Here is a 16,692-nt window from a genome sequence, read left to right on the forward strand (position 1 = left end):
AGCTCCCTTTCTAGTCACCTTGGTCTGCAGCTTCTGAACAAGTTGGGCCTGTTTCTGCTGGGCCTCCTGGTAGACTTGCAGTCTTTGTCTGTAAGCTCTCTCCTTGTTATGCAGGGGTCCTTGTGATACACTGTCCTGGTCTGAGTCCACTGCTGACTGCAGCATCAGCATCTGATCGAGATGGATGGACAGAGGTAACAAATTAGTTTATAGACTTTGGCTTATTACATTTTGTTTTTTTGACAGTGCGTCATGGTGGTGTTGATTGAACTCTATGGTCATTTTTGTGGCTGTTGTGGTGTTGTTGTACTGGGCTGTGGGATGAACTGTATGTCCATCCCGCCAGTCACAAGGATTTACTGCACACCAAATATGTTGGATTGCATTCTATTATGGTTATCAATCTGATATACCAATGATTAATGGTCACTTAGCAGTTTTCATAGTCCACTGTGGGTTGTGTTTGAGAAAAAAATGAAGTTAATGCATGGGAAGTTTGTGCAATGCATTTTTGAGGAATTCTGCAAATGTGTGTTCATGCCAAAAGTAACATCTTACTTTACAGAACCCATGATGGGTAGTTCATATGACATGATTCAATGACATCAATACTGATGAGGTTAAAAATCTGCATAATATGTTTCCCATGAGAACAGAAACCCAATAATGACCCATATTTGACTGACTAGACACATCTAGAGACTCACAGTATTAATTTAGCGTGATGGTTGGACAAACAGTGGCTAGATTTAAAGATGTGGTACAGTAGTCTACAGAGTGTCCAAGTACAGTTTGTTTGTATGTTGATGTTTATGTGTATGTGACTGTGCATCTGTCAAATGCATCTAAAACATTTCTCATGGTGGAATCTCATATCCTCTCCCATATCTGAAATCCAAATGTCCTGTAACCTCTCAACCTCACACAACCTAAACTCCCTCTGAACCACCCACTCTCTATCCTGGTGCCAGACACCCTGTCCTCACTAATACAAACCACATGGCCCTAGAGCACTACAACACACTGCGTGCCTCCAGCTGCCCTTGCCGACTTCTCATTTAAAAAGAGAGGAAAGGAGCGAGAGCGAGAGAGCCCCCTCCCCTGCAACACACTCCAAACCAACATCCAAGCCCTTCAAATCAACCCTGCGACCCATTCCCTCCCTCCTCTCTTCTGTACCTCATCTCTTCTCTGGGTGCTTAATCTCTCCAGCAGTCTCCAAGAGAGCCAAGACAATAGTCTCACTGTTCAACACTGGACCCAGCCACTTTGCCACCATTATTAACACATTTTCAAATGCCCTTTTCAGCATTTTATACTACAAACTACACTAACGGCCATCATGCATTTGGCTCTGTGCTTTCAGTGTTTTTCTCTGAGGACTTGGAGAGCACAAAAGCTTCTTTTACTGCCCGTTGTTGAGGTGACAGCTTTAGGGACTGAGAAGGGAGGAACAACATGGGCGGAGTGTTTGAAACACACAGAACTGCAGCAGCTGTGTTTAAAGGGACTCCTGGAAACAGCTGTGTGTGGAGCATTAGTGATTATGCATCTTTTCAAGTATTTGGCACAACTGTAGCAATAACACTGACTTACTAACAAGCATGTACTTTATGAACACACCTTCAATACATGGCCATAGCACAGAAGTTTTACTGTATTCCAGCACGTGAGCACAATCTATGTACCTATAGAGTCTTATAAAGGGGTCTAATGCTGTTACAATTTGGAGGGGTGGGATAACACTCCAACTGAGACCATACTACAACAATGTTGTATATAATATAGATATATTATGCTTAACATTCACAAATAAATTAAAGTCACCCTTGTAATTTTACACTCATAAATGCAAAAGGCTAAATTGTTCTCACATATTTGCCACCAATAAGATTCTGCCCAAGAAGAAGCAACCATGGCCAGATTAGCCTATCTGGGGGCCCTGATGTAAAAATGGCCTTTGTGCATCATCACCACCTTTCTCTGTGTTGTGTACTGTATGTGTCTTGTGACCTGCAAGTAAACACATCTTAAAACATTTATTTAGAAATATGCACAAAGTGAACACAATGCAGCCTACAATAACAGATTTTTTGGCCACTTAGCAGCAGCAGAAACAATCTGTGAACACAACACTGACATATTATCACCATTTAAGTTGATATGGCTAGCTTGTTAGCAAACAGTTACTTGTTTGGCCATGCACCTGGTGAATGTGAATTCAATTTTGTTTTTTTGGAAAATGAGATATGACACGTCAGTATGGGGATTATGTCCAGTTTGGTCTTGCAAGGATGCAATCCCCATTCTGATGTGTTGTATCGAGTGTACCAAACAAAAGGGAAATGTGGATCTCCACCATGTCCACCAGCTAGAAGCTAACTTTGTCTGTGAGCCATTTGGTGCTGGGAGGTAGTGTACAGTGGGATTTAGAGCTTTTTAGCTGAACACAGCTGCCTTTTGTAGCAGAAAATTACATTATGAGAGCAGTTAGAGGGAACCAAAACAGTAAAGTTGAAAACAATGAGCTGAAAGATGCTATGAAGCTCCATAGAGCTGAGAGGAACTGCAGAGTGAGATGACAATTCTCCATAGCTTCACATACAAGACCCTGTCACATACAGTACGAGTAATCAAGCAATTCATTGCTAATATAGAAACACTGATTATAGCTGCATTAATAATGAAACTGCTAAAATAGTTTGTGCCATGTTTCCTTTTACAGTAATAACAACCCAACAAATGTTTCTTTTTTTAAAGATATGTTTTTGGGGCATTTAGATAGGAAACAGGGGGAGAGAGAGGGGCATGACATGCAACAAGGGTCTCCAGCCGGAGTCAAACCAGGGATGTTGAAGTTATGTGGTATGTGCTGTAATCATTTGGCTACCAGGGAGCTCTCTATATCCCAATAACCTTATATGATACACATAATGAAAGTTGGGCTTTTGAGGCTTTTAAGGGTCTGTGGCCACAGGACCACTGCCTCCATTGTTCAGCATTAGTGGGGACTCACAACTGCAAGCCTTCATTGCGTCCAGTGTTGTATCACAACCTCTAGTCAGAAACACGGAAATAACTTTTCTCATTTTGACCTGAAGTTGTATTTCCTGAACTCTATGTGGTCTACCTAAAATGCAGAGATATACACACTACCTACAGCTGGATTGTCAAGCCAATTACACACATTTTTGATTTGTTCTTATATGAACAAAGTGTTTAATTGTTAAATTGAGTTTTTTGCATATTGTGTGCATCCTGTGTTGTTTGGTATCCATCAACAACTGCTGCTCCTGCCGACTCCACCCTCCCTACCTTCCTATGCACTCAGTGACCAGGTGTCTCTGGCAACTCCTACAGGTCCCCGCCCTGCCCTGATGAGGAGGGTTGTTTGCGCTTTTTCATACATAGCTGCAGTGTGTGGGCTTCTTGCCAGTGCCTCGCCCCTGCTCCACACACTACAGAGAGGACTCTTTTTTTATGGTTTCTCCCCAGTCAGCTGTAAAGCAGGAGGCCGCGGGCTGCTCTGGATTAACCATGCTCCATGCAGGAAGCTCCCAAGAGGGCGCCATAACAGTCTGCTGAAGGTGGGGCTGAGACCCCCACCTTTGTTAAACTCCCCTACAACACCATCTACTCCATTGCTCTGCTTGCATCATTACATCTCATCACCCTCATCTCCAAGTGAGCTTGAACTCATTGTTCTTCACAACACACCCCTCCATTGGTGACTGTAAAAAGGCAAAAGAGAGAGGCGAGTAATCCCAGAACTCCATCTGCCCTAACTCGGGGGCTTATAGGGCTTACTGGGGGCCCAGAAGTGCGCTCACTGAACACCCTTTCTATTTACGATCTGCCTCAGAGTACAATCACTCTCGAGCAGCCTCCGCGGCCCCCTAAAGTGGGCTGAGCCCAATCCTAACATAGCCTAACTCTTTGAGGTCATCTACTGCCATTCAGCAGTAATGTTCAAGATGCAATTTATACGAAAACAGCCTTTTTGTCATGGTATGTTTTATGCCTCCATATGGTTGCTATGGTTGCTTTTCTTTTTTTTCATTCCCAAGTATCTGTTTCTTGAGCCCTGCTTATGTTTCCAAAGTAAAAGACTTTTCCGCCTCTTAAAATGTGCTTTGAATTAGCTTTTTATATTTCTTGATATTTATGATTTGTGCCACTCCTTGTATTGTCTCTTTTGATGAATATTTCAAACAACATCAAGGGATAATCTTGCTTTGATTCATCTGCCAACAAGCAACAAGAGAATCATTTTCAAGGCCCTTGTGAAGGCTTTGGTGTTTGGGCCAAAGCTTGCTGCCTTGCTCATGTGGTAGATCAAAATCCAATCCATTTCAGTTACCATGTTATGATTGCAATATTCTCTTGCTGACCTAATGTCACAACATTTGGAGATCTGATAACTCACCAGTTTATCTAATATTTCAGCTGAGTTTTTATGAAATGCCTTGAGGTTATTCCTCTCTTAAGATACAGCACTGGCATTGTGGATCCATACCTGTTTATCTATACAGAGATACATTTCCAGACATATCCAGCAACTAGTCCACATTCTCAGTCTCTCTTTGTGTCTCTGATTCACTCGGGGCGACATCTGGCCATGAGTGCACAGTCCAGCCAGCATGTGAAGGGTTACAGCTGCAATCGTTTTCCCTGGCTTGGCCTGGGCCCAGAGGCTTAATAAAGGGAATTAATGGAGTGCACTATCTGTCAAATTCCTAAACACAGCTGGAGCGGATGTCCATCGCCCCCAAGCTGCCCAAAACTTACTATCCTACTTCAACAACATACCCGTTCCCCCCTTCCCCTCGCATTACCCCCTGAGTGCTGACTCTGTGAAAGAGCCCCAGCTGATTGTGAAAGCTGTTTATGTATCATCACTGACAGTAATTACACAATGTGGGATAACAAACAGGGAGAATGGAAGTGAGGAGGGGGAGCTGCTGTAAGTGAGTGGAGTGAACTTTTTGGTTATGGGGACAGCTGCTGTGATGGCATACAGGGATACAAGTGATCTGTGTAAATACAGCCAAACTAAGAATACATACAGTGTACTCACAAGTATGTGGCTGGCCTTGTAATACTTAACACAATGCCCCCGGCAAGGACAATGCCATGCAAAACCTGTGCACACATACACCCACTCAGTCAGTTCAAGACATCACATCTGATTAGACAGTCTTGACATGTGAAAAAGAACTGAAAAGTGTGCTTAATGTTTGACTTTAAAGTCAGGTAACATGAGCAGCCTAATGTCAAATGTTGAAAAGGTTTAATGGAATACTTTCATCAGAAATTCTGTGCAGGGATGGGCTTTTAGGCATATTTTCTCTGGGGAAGGCAATTAATTTTTACAATTTCATGATAGTTGAGAGAGTCCGACTTTTTGGCAGCGCTCCATGCAAACTGCAGCCTAAATGAATGGGTTTTTGCCAGGAGGAAAAACAAACTGGAAACAGAGGGGGTAGCAGGGTAAAAGGGGACAGTAACACAATCCCTAAAAACAGACTTTATCTGCTTCAACTATGTTTGACAGGGTTCTTATGCGGGAACCCAGGGGATTCAAGATATCAGAGGGCACTGGCAAATGGCAGTTGGTGTCAGAAATCATTCAGCAAGAGTTTATCTTTATCCAACTGACTGCCACACTGCAGTATTGTGCAGCCACTCGCTAAGTGTTGAGGCAGTGGGGTATGGATGTCGGCGTCTGAGAAAATGCGCACTGGCAGGGCTCCAAAAGCAACACACAGGGTTCAGAATTCACCCCAACATGCTCTCCAACCTCCTGAGGCCGTCCAACTCACAAACTGGGTCAAGGTTTATCCTGGTTCAGGTGCAATTTGCTGGGGTCACCAGAGATCACACTGAGTGACTTAACAGAGACACAGAGGAAGGCTTTCAGAGTCCAGGTGTGACTTCACCAGTATTGTGTTAACGGTCTTCTGTCAGGTCAAAAAGACTCAAGGATAGCTGGGGAAATATAGGGATTTAGGATAACTATGTTTGCTTCTCAACTGTCACACGTTCTGTGGTGGATCTGCTGCAGCTGACATGAGACACAGCTATCTATTCCATGTGACATCTATATACTGTGGAGCGATTCAATACAATTTCAGAAAGCACTCTGCTATGGCACAAATGGCAGAAATGGTGTCTGTTGTCATCTTGCATCTGCTGGGGAGTTACTAAGCAACAAATACTAAGCGATTAACGACTTAAAGCTGCCGGTTTCAAAGTTTCTTTGTCTTTGGCTTGGTACATATTGGAATGAAAAATACCTGGTCACATTGCATCAACCTGGTCACAAAAAGGTATGGAGCATGTTGGCCTGAAAGTAGTTATGAGAGCTGGTAGTTTGACCATTGGAGCTGACACAAGGGCATACTCCAGCTGTGACCGTGTGACTGTGGGATGGTTGTCACTGTATGGGTAAGGTGGTACCTGGTCTTTTTATACAAAAGACAAAAAACAGTGTCTAGTATAGAGGCCCCTTGTCACATTTCAGATGTCTATGAGTTGTTAGCAGTTCCAGTAAGATTTTCCCTCTAAACCTCCTGTATGGTTTAATTTAAACAGTTTGAGTCCTGAAGAGGCAAAAATTATCCAATATTTCACAAAAAAAATCCAAAATATTAATACAAATTTATGTAGCAGTCTAGTCAATCTAATATCATTCACAGGAGCAATGCCTCTGCAGGAACAGTACTTTTACTTTTGATACTTTTGCTATTAATACTTCTGTACTTTTACTTCAGTAAGATTTTGAATGCAAGACTTTTACATGATTGTATTGGTAAAAGTAAAAGACCTGAATACATCTTCAACCAATTATGTTAATACACAGTTTGACTATTGAATTACAGCCCAGTAATTCCTAAGATTTGGTGTTGAACTGTCTAGCTGCTCCCTCAAGAGCAGGTGAGGATACAAATTGAATTGATCATACTGCATGTGATATGTGCAGGGATAGACTGTATGATGACTTCAACTGCACTAAATATTAAGCGAGGAAGTAGATTATTTGTAGGTGAGAGTGAACATTAGCTCCACATGGGTGCCACAGCCAAGGGAGTATATTTGGCTCTGGGACACTGATTAGCACACTGCATTAACATCACATAACAGCAAAGCTGCCAAACAATCATGCTGTTCTGCACAGAAAAATAGTAGGGAGAAGACAGGAGCTTTCACTAGAACAGACAAGTCACAACAGGAGTCTTGTAATGAACCTCCTGACTTGTGAGCCATTACAAGATAAAACATTCAGCCGCTTTATAATTTCTCTGATCTTTGTAAAATAACAAAAAGGTAGGTCTCGTGCTAACCCTGCACCTTCACTCCTCAAACTGCTACTCAGTGGTGCAAGCATCAAATATCAGTAACACTTGCTTATGTTTTTTTATGTTTAGCGCCTTTTCACACATCTAAAAATACCAACAAAATAAATACGCTATATATATCTGCCAAGCTAATTAGGTTATATTTATAGCCTTGGTTTTAAAATAAGTTCGAAGAGTAAAGCAAGCAGTGGGAGTTCATTAGATTTAAGCAGCAGAATGAGGGCAGTGTTATCACAAATGGCTGCTTTGTGCACCGTGAAAAATGAGCTTTTTCTTCGACAGTCTCGAGGGAGGAGGCCGGTGACCTTCACAATTTTCCCCCAAAACAGCAGCCACTACATGGAGGGGCAACCATGGGGGGCTATGAAGGGAGACGCCGGTCCTCGTGAGCATAGGGGGTCTGAGTCTACCTGAACAGACCACAAGGAAACCCTTCATGAACCCCACTCCCTCCCTCTCTTATTTACACTTATAAACACATGCACACACGCACATGCATCCAGACTCACCCACACACACACAATGGATGCTTATAAAAGTTCTTACTGTAATTTATAAACTGTAGTTCCTCAGCTGCTAATAAAAGAAAAAATGTATGACATAAAACGCGCTTGTGCCAAGTTACGTCGATTCAATCGTTAGTCTGTGCAGTATGTACTCAGTTTTCACTACAGTACATGCAAAGCTGATTCAACCTTCCCACACTGTTTGTTTGCTCAGAACCCAAAGGCTTTCCCTGCTGGAAAGAGCGTTGCTACACTGATGTTTACTGTAACCATATTCCATTTCAAACGCATGTAGCTTTTTGCAGTCAATGCTCTAGTGTGGTTGACCTTCTTGATCTCATCTCCAAACAAAACTGCACAAATTTCCCATCTACAGTGTTACGGTACATACTCCAACTCCTGTAAGAACTGCACAAACATCTGACATATTATAAACAATGTTTGCCAATGCATTCTCAGCTAGTAATTCCTGAACAAAATAAGTAGGCTACTCAGAGAGACTATCTGATGAAGTGCGAGTCATCGTAGTGGTTACACATGTTGACAGTAGCATAATTATGTTCATGAGCAGACTACATTTCCTCTGTACAGTTGTTCAAATTAAGGATAAGTAGATGCTGATATGTATCAGATGGACTTCCCTTGAGGATATCACCTGTGCATCCCTTTTGTTATGCATAGTTCTTTGTTTTTTCCATTTCTGTTGCAGAGCAAACATAATACTTTAATGGCATGGGTACAACAAATGCTAAATATCTAAATAATGTTCCACAGCTTGACCTTGACCCAAGAACGTGTCACTCCTACCCTGTCTGTGAGACCGGCCTGTTTGACTTGCAGCTCGTCACGGTCCGTCTGGCTCGGAGACAGCTGCTCCCTCAGGGCCCTGCTCTCCTCTGGCTCACTGACCTCAGAGCTCTCACCTGGGATTAGGAAACAGGTCATGCATACAGAAGTGTCAGTCTCACCGCATGGGATGTATTGATAACTGATATCTAGCAAGGCAACTCAACGCTATTGTCTGTGTGTTTGGATTACAGCTCTCCTCCTTACCGGCGTCCTGCTCGACCAGGTTGCGGGTGATGATCTGGCGGATGCGGGTGAAGACAGGCGCAGGCGTGACACTGGACTCCTGCCCATCACGTTGGAGTGTCAAAGTCCTCTCTCCTGAGCTGCCCTCAGAGTGAAGCAAGGACTCCTCCAGTTTCTACAATCACAAAAATCACATCGACCCTTCACTTGGCTGAGCAGTAAAGGCCCAACTAGTCAAAGTTAGGCTATGAGGACAACAGTGGAGGAAGGAGGACTTAGATCTTTTGCTTAAACAACTGAAACAGCTGGTCAGTCAATTGACAGGAAATGAATCTGCAACAATTTTGATAATTAAATAATTATATTAAAAGTTGTTTTTAGTGACCAAAAATTAATCTGTTCCAGTTGATAGTACAAATAAGCTATTTATAAATGTTACATTTTATAAACCAAACAATTAATCAATTAATCAAAAAAAAAAAAAAAAGAAAAAAGAAGTAATTGTCTGATTAATCAATTCTGAAAAAAAAAATCATCAGTTGTTAGTATATAAGTATTGGTAACAAACTGTACTGAAAGAATAAAAAATAATAGTAGCCATTATGCAGCATTGACCCTTTCAGAGGTTTATATTATTATATATTTTATATTATTGCATTGTTATTATTAGCTTATCATCTACAGCAATCAGTGGTGGAGGAAGTATTCAGATACTTTACCTAAATAAAGTAGCAATTCTGCAATACTTAAAAATTCTCCATTACATGTAATTTCTAAGTCCTGCATTGAAAATGACACTTAAGTAAATGTATGTAAGTATTATTAGCAGAATCCACTTAGTATTAAAAGAAAAGTACCTATTATGCAGAAAATGGCCCTGTGACTGTTACCATTACTGATGCATTAATGTGTAAGTGGCATTTTACTGTTGTAGTTGGTCGAAGTGGAGCTAATTCTAACAATTTTATATAGTGTTGGATAGTTTAAAGTATAACTGCATCATATTTTATAAACTCATTATATGTTGTGTACGTAAAATCTTAATCTGTAAAGTAACTAGCAGCTGAAGCTGTCAAGTGGAGTAAAAAGTACAATATGTCCCTCTGAATTCTAGTGGAGTAGAAGTATAAAGTCTAATGAAATGAAAATAAACAAGTACAGTACCTCAAAGTTGTATAAGTACTCTACTTGAATAAATGCATTTAGTTAAATCAGAATAATTTATTCATCTATCATTGTTTAATTGCTACAATACAGCGTTTGCTCTGAAGTCAATGAAGTTAGTGCCCCAGCAGAGGTGGTGTATCCAATCTCAGGTCGTCATTTCTCCGGTCAGACGCTGAAAACCATCACTAGGGGACAACAGCTGTTGTGTTACCAACCTGAATCACAGCCTCCAGTCCAGGTGAGTGCGCACCTTGCTCCCGTTGAGAACTCATTACAGAAATAGGCCCAGCTTTAACAATAAAATGTTAAATCATACCCGGCTTCGTCTGACGAGACAAAAATGTTGCTCTAACGTTAGCTAGCTATGAGCTAATAAAACTTTCAGATTGAAAGCAGTCAAATGTTGAGTCAAACAAAGACCAAACCAGGCAAGTCATTAAAACAATTAGAAAAGTAAAGCAAAATCACTGACAAAACTTTTTTCCAAGAAACTTTGGGAGTGACTGCAGACATGTAGCTAATCCCAGTTGACGTTGCCAAGGTGACCACGCGCTTCCGGGCCGTTGCCGTAGAGATAGAATGCTGGCTTGAGTGTTACCATGGCAGGGCAGACGCCACGAGCTAGGATACTGGATTCCTATGGGTTAATAATCAATAAGCATTGTGGCAAAGTCAACTGTGTTTTCCAATAGAGCTGACCATATTTCAGCATTTTTTATTCATAATTCCAGCATTGAAAATCAAAGATATACAACAAAAATAATAATACTCAAGCAGTAGCCCACACACCATTTCTACAAAGATTTGATTATTCACAAGTACATTAAATAACACAAGAAGTAATTTAGATGTCAAACACATGATACAAAGTATAAATAAACACCTGCTGGGCAGCCGAGCAAGGCACTAAAAACAACCAAGAATACCTGAGGATCATGTAACACACTATTCTAAGGCATGATGACATCCCTGGATAAACATACTATTTGCATGGTAACATAGATATGATAGCAACATGTCTCTGTGAGTCATTATGTTGAATCTATAGGGAAAAGCTCAGGCCACTGGGATGGGTCTAGGAAGATGGTGCACACCCCGCTGTAGAACCAAAGTCTTGGCAGGAAGCACTCCACCTCCCAAGTGTCAGACGCTCGGTTGTACACCTCCACCTCCACCCCATAGTCTCCCTCCATGCCTTTCCAATGGCCTCCTGTGACAAACAGCATCCCATCCAGCGTTACCAGGCCACCATTCTCATGGAGCATGTGCAGGAGTTGGACCTGAAGAGAGGGAAAATCAACATGAATTACTTTTTTGCTGTTTTCTTTTTGCTGTCCTTTTGTTAAGTTAGGGTCATACAGCTGAATGTATTATTTTGATTTTAGTCAGCAGTCCTCCCTAGACCCACCTTCTGCCACATGTTCACCTCTGGATCATACGCGTAGACTTTTTTAGTGTTATCAGCAAGCAGATATATAATTCCGCCCACACAGACTGAACGAGGGGAGGACAGGTACTTAGGGATGAAGGGGGAACATATGCTGATCCAGCTATCTGTAAAAACAAAAGTTAAAACACTTGTGAAATAGCAGGATCAAAAAAAGAAAAGAGAAAAGAAAAACAAATAGTCCCTTAATCAGCAACTTTACAATGATCCAACACAATATATTAGGTGACAATTTGGAAAAAACAAAGCTGCTTCATCAAGTATTTATCCCTAAGGATGAAAACTAAACTAAATATTTAAAGAAAAAATGGGAAAGACAGCTTGATACTGAGATTTCAGATAGCCATCAGCTAAACATGTAGAAGATTAATCACACATCCACCAATTCACATACTATACAGTATATGAAAGAAATGGAGGGAATTTTCCCGGAAAAATCTAATTTCTTTCTTTACACCCAAGGTTGAAAGCAAGCAGTTACATAGATGCCAGAGTGTGGATCATTTGATGTAGAACACCACATATTTTTTGGGGGGAAATATCAGAAAATAACTATTTTTGTAACTAGTATGTAAAGTGTTATAACAAATGAGTCCCTATAAATTGTGTTGTGCTCAATATTGTGTTATTTATCTTAGAAAATTGTACTAGGAAGCAAAAGATTTGGTTAAAATACTATTAAGTACAAAGAATTGGAGAAAAATAGCTCCTCCGACACAGGACGAATAGCTTGTAACTGTTGAAGAAATCCTCTTAAATGAAAAACTGACACTTATCTTGAGATTGAAAGAAGCATAACTAGAAGAAGAATGGGCGAAATGGACATTATTTAAGACTCAAAATTGGAAACGGAGCTATGAATGAGTCGACTAACAGGACTGCATGAATGATGAAAATACCGTGAATGTACTCCAATGTTGCAAATCTCTTGCCAATAAAGATTTGAGTGGAACAAAAGCTGATACCTCAGAGACATGAAGTTTTTATCTGACAGCAGTGACATGGTGTCTCCAGCATCCTTACCTATGACAGGGTTGTAGCACTGCATGGTCAAAGCATTGTACTTTACTGCACATGAGCCAATCACATACAGCTTCCCCTGACACGCTGTGGCGGTGAAGTTAGTCACATATTTTAATGCAGGGCACGTCAAGGACCAGGTGTCATTATAAGGGTCATAATGCTCGACCTCAACACGGTCTGATGTTGTGCCTAAAGGAAGAAAAAGTAAAAATGAATGACGAGGTTGGATCACGCTCTCAAAAATGTAAACAAAGAAAAGAAGTGGCAGCACAAACACACATAGAATGCTGCTCTGTTCTTAGAAAATGGCCATATTTGAAGCTATTCACCCACAAAGGAGAAATACAAGCAAATTCTTTTAAAAAGATCACCTCAGAGGAGCAGAGGTAAGGGCAGATAAGCTGCAGAAATTTATCAGTTTTCCATTGCACTGCAGGTTTAAGGCACCACAGGCAGGACTGTATTTATTTTCTTACCTCCGATGACGTAAATCTCCCCGTTGAGCGTTGCCGACGTGTGGTTAGTCCGAGGCCGGAGCATGGGTGCCACAGTAACCCACCTCCCCTCTCTTGTGATGTACTTCCAGGTCTCTGTGGTCGACCAGGTGTTGGTATTCGAACCCCGCGAGCCTCCTGTCAGACAGACAGAAGCACTTTGTCAAAAGTCTGACAATGTTTTGCATTCCTCGCAATAAAAACTGATGAGTTCTGCTCAGAACTGTTTATCATTACTTCTTTGCCTTTTGCCCCAAAAAGTTTCTATGTTTTAAAGCATAGGTTCACAATTTTTCAAGACTGTCTTTAAACAACAGTCAGGTGCCCTTAACAGCACTGAAAGAGGTTTTCCTCACTGTAATCATTCCTCCTGTTCATACTGGCTATTAAAAGATCCCCTTCAAACACACTTTCAATGTAAGTGATGGGGGCAAAATGCACAGCGTGTCCACACAGTCATTTTATGCCAAAATGTAATTAAAAGTTTACCTGAAGCTTATATGAGGCTTCAGCAGTCTGAGTTAGTCATATCAAGTAGATATCTGCTCCATTTACAGTCTTTTTAGCATCAAATTCCCTCTTTGTGTTTCCTCGTGTTTCCTTGTTGAGCTGCAGTGAAAGGATAGTAACAAAAAGAGGCACTAAAAAGACTGTAACATTGAAAGAAATCAGGAGGAGGACTGTGGATTTTGGCCTCCATCACTTACATTGAAAGTGCATTATGAAGGGATCTTCTAATGGCCAGTATGAACAGGAAGAGTGATTAGTCAAGAGAAACCTGTTTCAATGTTGATTTGGGCACCTGATTGTTGTTCTAAGAGACTTGAAAAACTGTGAACCCGTCCTTTAAAGGGTTATACATGCTTAACCCACCTGTGACATACACATCGTTGTTCAAAGAGACCATGGAGTAACCCCACTTGTTAGGGTTGGGGAAATTAGGGAGCTCATGCCACTGTTCTGCAGAGAAAAAGAAAAGGGAGATTATGTTTGACCATCATTCAGAAAGAGAGGGAAACATGGTAAAAGTTTTCACAAATACAGTGTGCAGATGACAGATCTACACCAGTGAAATCAGGACCATTTAAGTGAAAGCAAGACAAAGTTAGGCTATTGCTCACTGGCCTGAAACAGTCACGAAATGTAACTTTTCTGGCACATCCTCCAATATTGTGGTCAGAGTTGTCATGCCTCAACATGAAACCAGAAATCTTAGAATTCTTCCTTAACATGCCATATTAAAAACATGGACACGGGTGCCTTCTTCCAACTCTGCACAATAAAACGCTCATTTGAGGAACTGAGATGATGATCCAATTTTGTCACATCCAGACCACATTCCTGCAGAGCAGTTTTTCTGTCAGCACTACATTTAATGACCTGTGAGACATCTGCCAAACTGTTTCGAGGAATCAGACAGACATTTCCCAACAAATTTCTGTTGTGAAATGGATTTTGAACTTAAACAAACTTGAACTTTTTAAATAAGGATATAGAGTGTTTGTACTTGTCTTTGTATTATAGAAGGCACAATTCCTGGGCAGCAATCTTTGCAGTCTGGGATCTCTGTCCTCATCCTCATCAGAGTCGTCGTCTGAGTCATCCAATGAACGGCCTCCCATTACGAACAGCACCTCTTGCAGGTTTGGTTGTGGACTCTGAGAGTTGACTCGGTCCATGTATTCTGGTGCCAAATCCATTTTCTAAAAATAGTAAAAGTCATGTGATGGGTTTTTGGAAGTCTACTCAAATAATAGAAAGAAGACGTGTGGCCAGGAGAAAGTGTGAACTCACTAACCTCTTTGTGAATTTTTTCCACAACCTCCCTGCAGCTGGGAGAGGCCTGAACCAGGCTGTCCTTCAGCAGGTTGTCAGCCAGGTAGTCCAGGCTGAGTAGAGGGAGACGGGACAGGGTCAGGAGTTCAGGGAGGTGACAGAGCCGAGACTCCTTGTAGTGCCCAACCCACTTCAGGATGGCCTCCACACGGGTGCACTCTGACCGGATTTGTAGTCTTTCATCACACAGGCAGGTAATCAGCCTGTCTTTTTCTAATAGCAGAAACTCCTCCCCTTGTTGTACAGCCTCAAAGTTCTCCAGGAGGAAGGCCCACGCTTTGGCCACCACCTCTGGGCAGCCGTGGATCTCCCCAAACTCCAGGATTCCCAGGCAGTTGGTTGCATCAATCTGGTGCTGGAGGTACCTGCTGCACACGGTTCTCACTGTCTGGAACTGCAGCTGGCTGGAGGTACAGATCAGCCCCTCCACATTACTCTGGTTGATGGTCAGTTTGCCTGTGTATGCAAAGTCCAGCAAGCAGCTGAGGATATCCGGATCGATATCATGAAGCTCCACACGCGCTGCTATGCTCTCCATAAAGTCCCCTGAGAACATGCAGCGGAAGTACGTACTGCAGAGGGCCAGCACCCCACGGTGACAGGGGAAGTCCCGGCCGCCCGCACACAAAGTTACATCGACTAGTTTGGGGTGAGAGCAGAGGGAGCGCAAGCCCTCCAGGATGCTCTGAGGATGGGAGGACAGGCAGAAGTCCAGGTCATCCACATTACGCACCATTGTCAACTTTAGTTATAAAATGAGAAATCTTCTTTTGAGCAAGGACGGACAACAACAGGAATTACCTGCAAGTGTAGAAAAAATACATAAATGTACATAATAAATAATTCTAAAAACCTTAAAAACCATGTTTATATACCACAGAAGATCAGCAATACCTTCTACATGTGATACAAAATTATTTAAAATATCCAGCTCAAATAACAAGATATTTTATTTGGAAGACATTCTGATGCAACTGCATCAACTGCAACTTGGGACAAATCTAGGTTTGCAGGAGAAGTGTAATTTGTTGTTCACAAAAAGGTGATTTATAGTGAAATACTTTTATTTGATTTTCCCACTTACAAACAGTAAAATAGAATGTGTTTTGGTACTATGGTGCAAAAAGCCTCCTAAAGGAGCTGAAGAGAAATTTTGAGTCCCTCAAGTTTAGAACTTAGTTAGAAATCAGTTTCTCCTCATCAACCTCTATGATTTAGTGTCTCTCATTGAACAGTAAAATCATACAGTGTATCTTGAACAATAAGTCCCCTGTCTTCTTAAGTGTTGCATCACTGTGTTGTTACAAGGACAACAAAGTAGCTTTGGCGCATGGTTAGTATGACACAACAGTATGACTCTCATCTCTTCCAAAAGCCAACAATAAATTACATTTCCTGTCATCGAATACTGTGAAATTAAATAAAGAATCAACAACAAACTCACCACAGAAGCAGAGGAAGGAAATAATGGCTCATCCTTCCAGTAAAAAGCTGTTTGTAGCTGAGCAGCTGGTTAGATCAACATGGAGCGGGTAGCATGGCGAAAAGCTTTTGCCAAGTCACTGGGACGGGCTGCCTGTCGTTCACTCAGTTATTTTTAGGACTGACAGTGAAGCCGTGCTCAAGTCAGATTCCAAACAACAAGCATGGGACCTGCAGCTGCTGTTTCAGGCACATACTTTATGTTTTCTCAACAGGCCTGGAAGCCAGCTAAGGAGATAAATGACGTAGAAAAGCTAAGAAATCAAAGGAGAAGTAATAAAAAATAATCAATGACAGCCCTACAAGAAATTACATTACACATTCACTGTGTAATGGTTTATTTTGTA

The 16,692-nt window shown here is 41.5% G+C and overlaps 2 protein-coding genes across 5 annotated transcripts in view; both read right to left on the reverse strand.

Annotated features, from left to right (window-relative positions):
• crocc2 (ciliary rootlet coiled-coil, rootletin family member 2) overlaps window positions 1-10,642 on the reverse strand; it is a 34,471-nt gene extending 23,829 nt beyond the window's left edge. For all 4 annotated transcript variants that reach the window (XM_044362406.1, XM_044362405.1, XM_044362408.1 and 1 more), the window contains exons 1-4: window positions 10,279-10,642; window positions 8,918-9,071; window positions 8,672-8,787; window positions 19-171 (exon numbers count right to left, since the gene is read on the reverse strand). In XM_044362406.1, the coding sequence (XP_044218341.1) occupies window positions 19-171; window positions 8,672-8,787; window positions 8,918-9,071; window positions 10,279-10,335 (480 nt within the window). In that variant the 5' untranslated portion in view covers window positions 10,336-10,642. The remainder of the gene's footprint in view (window positions 1-18; window positions 172-8,671; window positions 8,788-8,917; window positions 9,072-10,278) is intronic.
• A 98-nt stretch (window positions 10,643-10,740) lies between these two features.
• Window positions 10,741-16,685, reverse strand: klhl30 (kelch-like family member 30). Its single transcript, XM_044362432.1, has 8 exons — window positions 16,308-16,685; window positions 14,826-15,664; window positions 14,535-14,730; window positions 13,901-13,987; window positions 13,010-13,165; window positions 12,534-12,722; window positions 11,472-11,617; window positions 10,741-11,343 (listed from the first exon to the last, which is right to left on the reverse strand). The coding sequence occupies exons 2-8, from the start codon at window positions 15,597-15,599 to the stop codon at window positions 11,095-11,097; spliced, it is 1,797 nt and encodes a 598-aa protein (XP_044218367.1). The 5' UTR covers window positions 15,600-15,664; window positions 16,308-16,685; the 3' UTR covers window positions 10,741-11,094.
• Between the last annotated feature and the right edge of the window lie 7 nt (window positions 16,686-16,692).

Source organism: Thunnus albacares, chromosome 9, assembly GCF_914725855.1.
Source record: "Thunnus albacares chromosome 9, fThuAlb1.1, whole genome shotgun sequence".
Lineage (NCBI taxonomy): Eukaryota > Metazoa > Chordata > Actinopteri > Scombriformes > Scombridae > Thunnus > Thunnus albacares.

What these genes read in the sequence shown, in the direction of transcription:
- klhl30 (XM_044362432.1), bottom strand. Translation starts at nt 15,599, where the DNA reads ATGGTGCGTAATGTGGATGACCTGGACTTCTGCCTGTCCTCCCATCCT. An exon ending in TGGAAAAAATTCACAAAGAG is followed by an intron (nt 14,731 to 14,825) that starts GTTAGTGAGTTC and finishes TACTATTTTTAG; the next exon opens with AAAATGGATTTGGCACCAGA. An exon ending in CTTCTATAATACAAAGACAA is followed by an intron (nt 13,988 to 14,534) that starts GTACAAACACTC and finishes TTTTCTCTGCAG; the next exon opens with AACAGTGGCATGAGCTCCCT.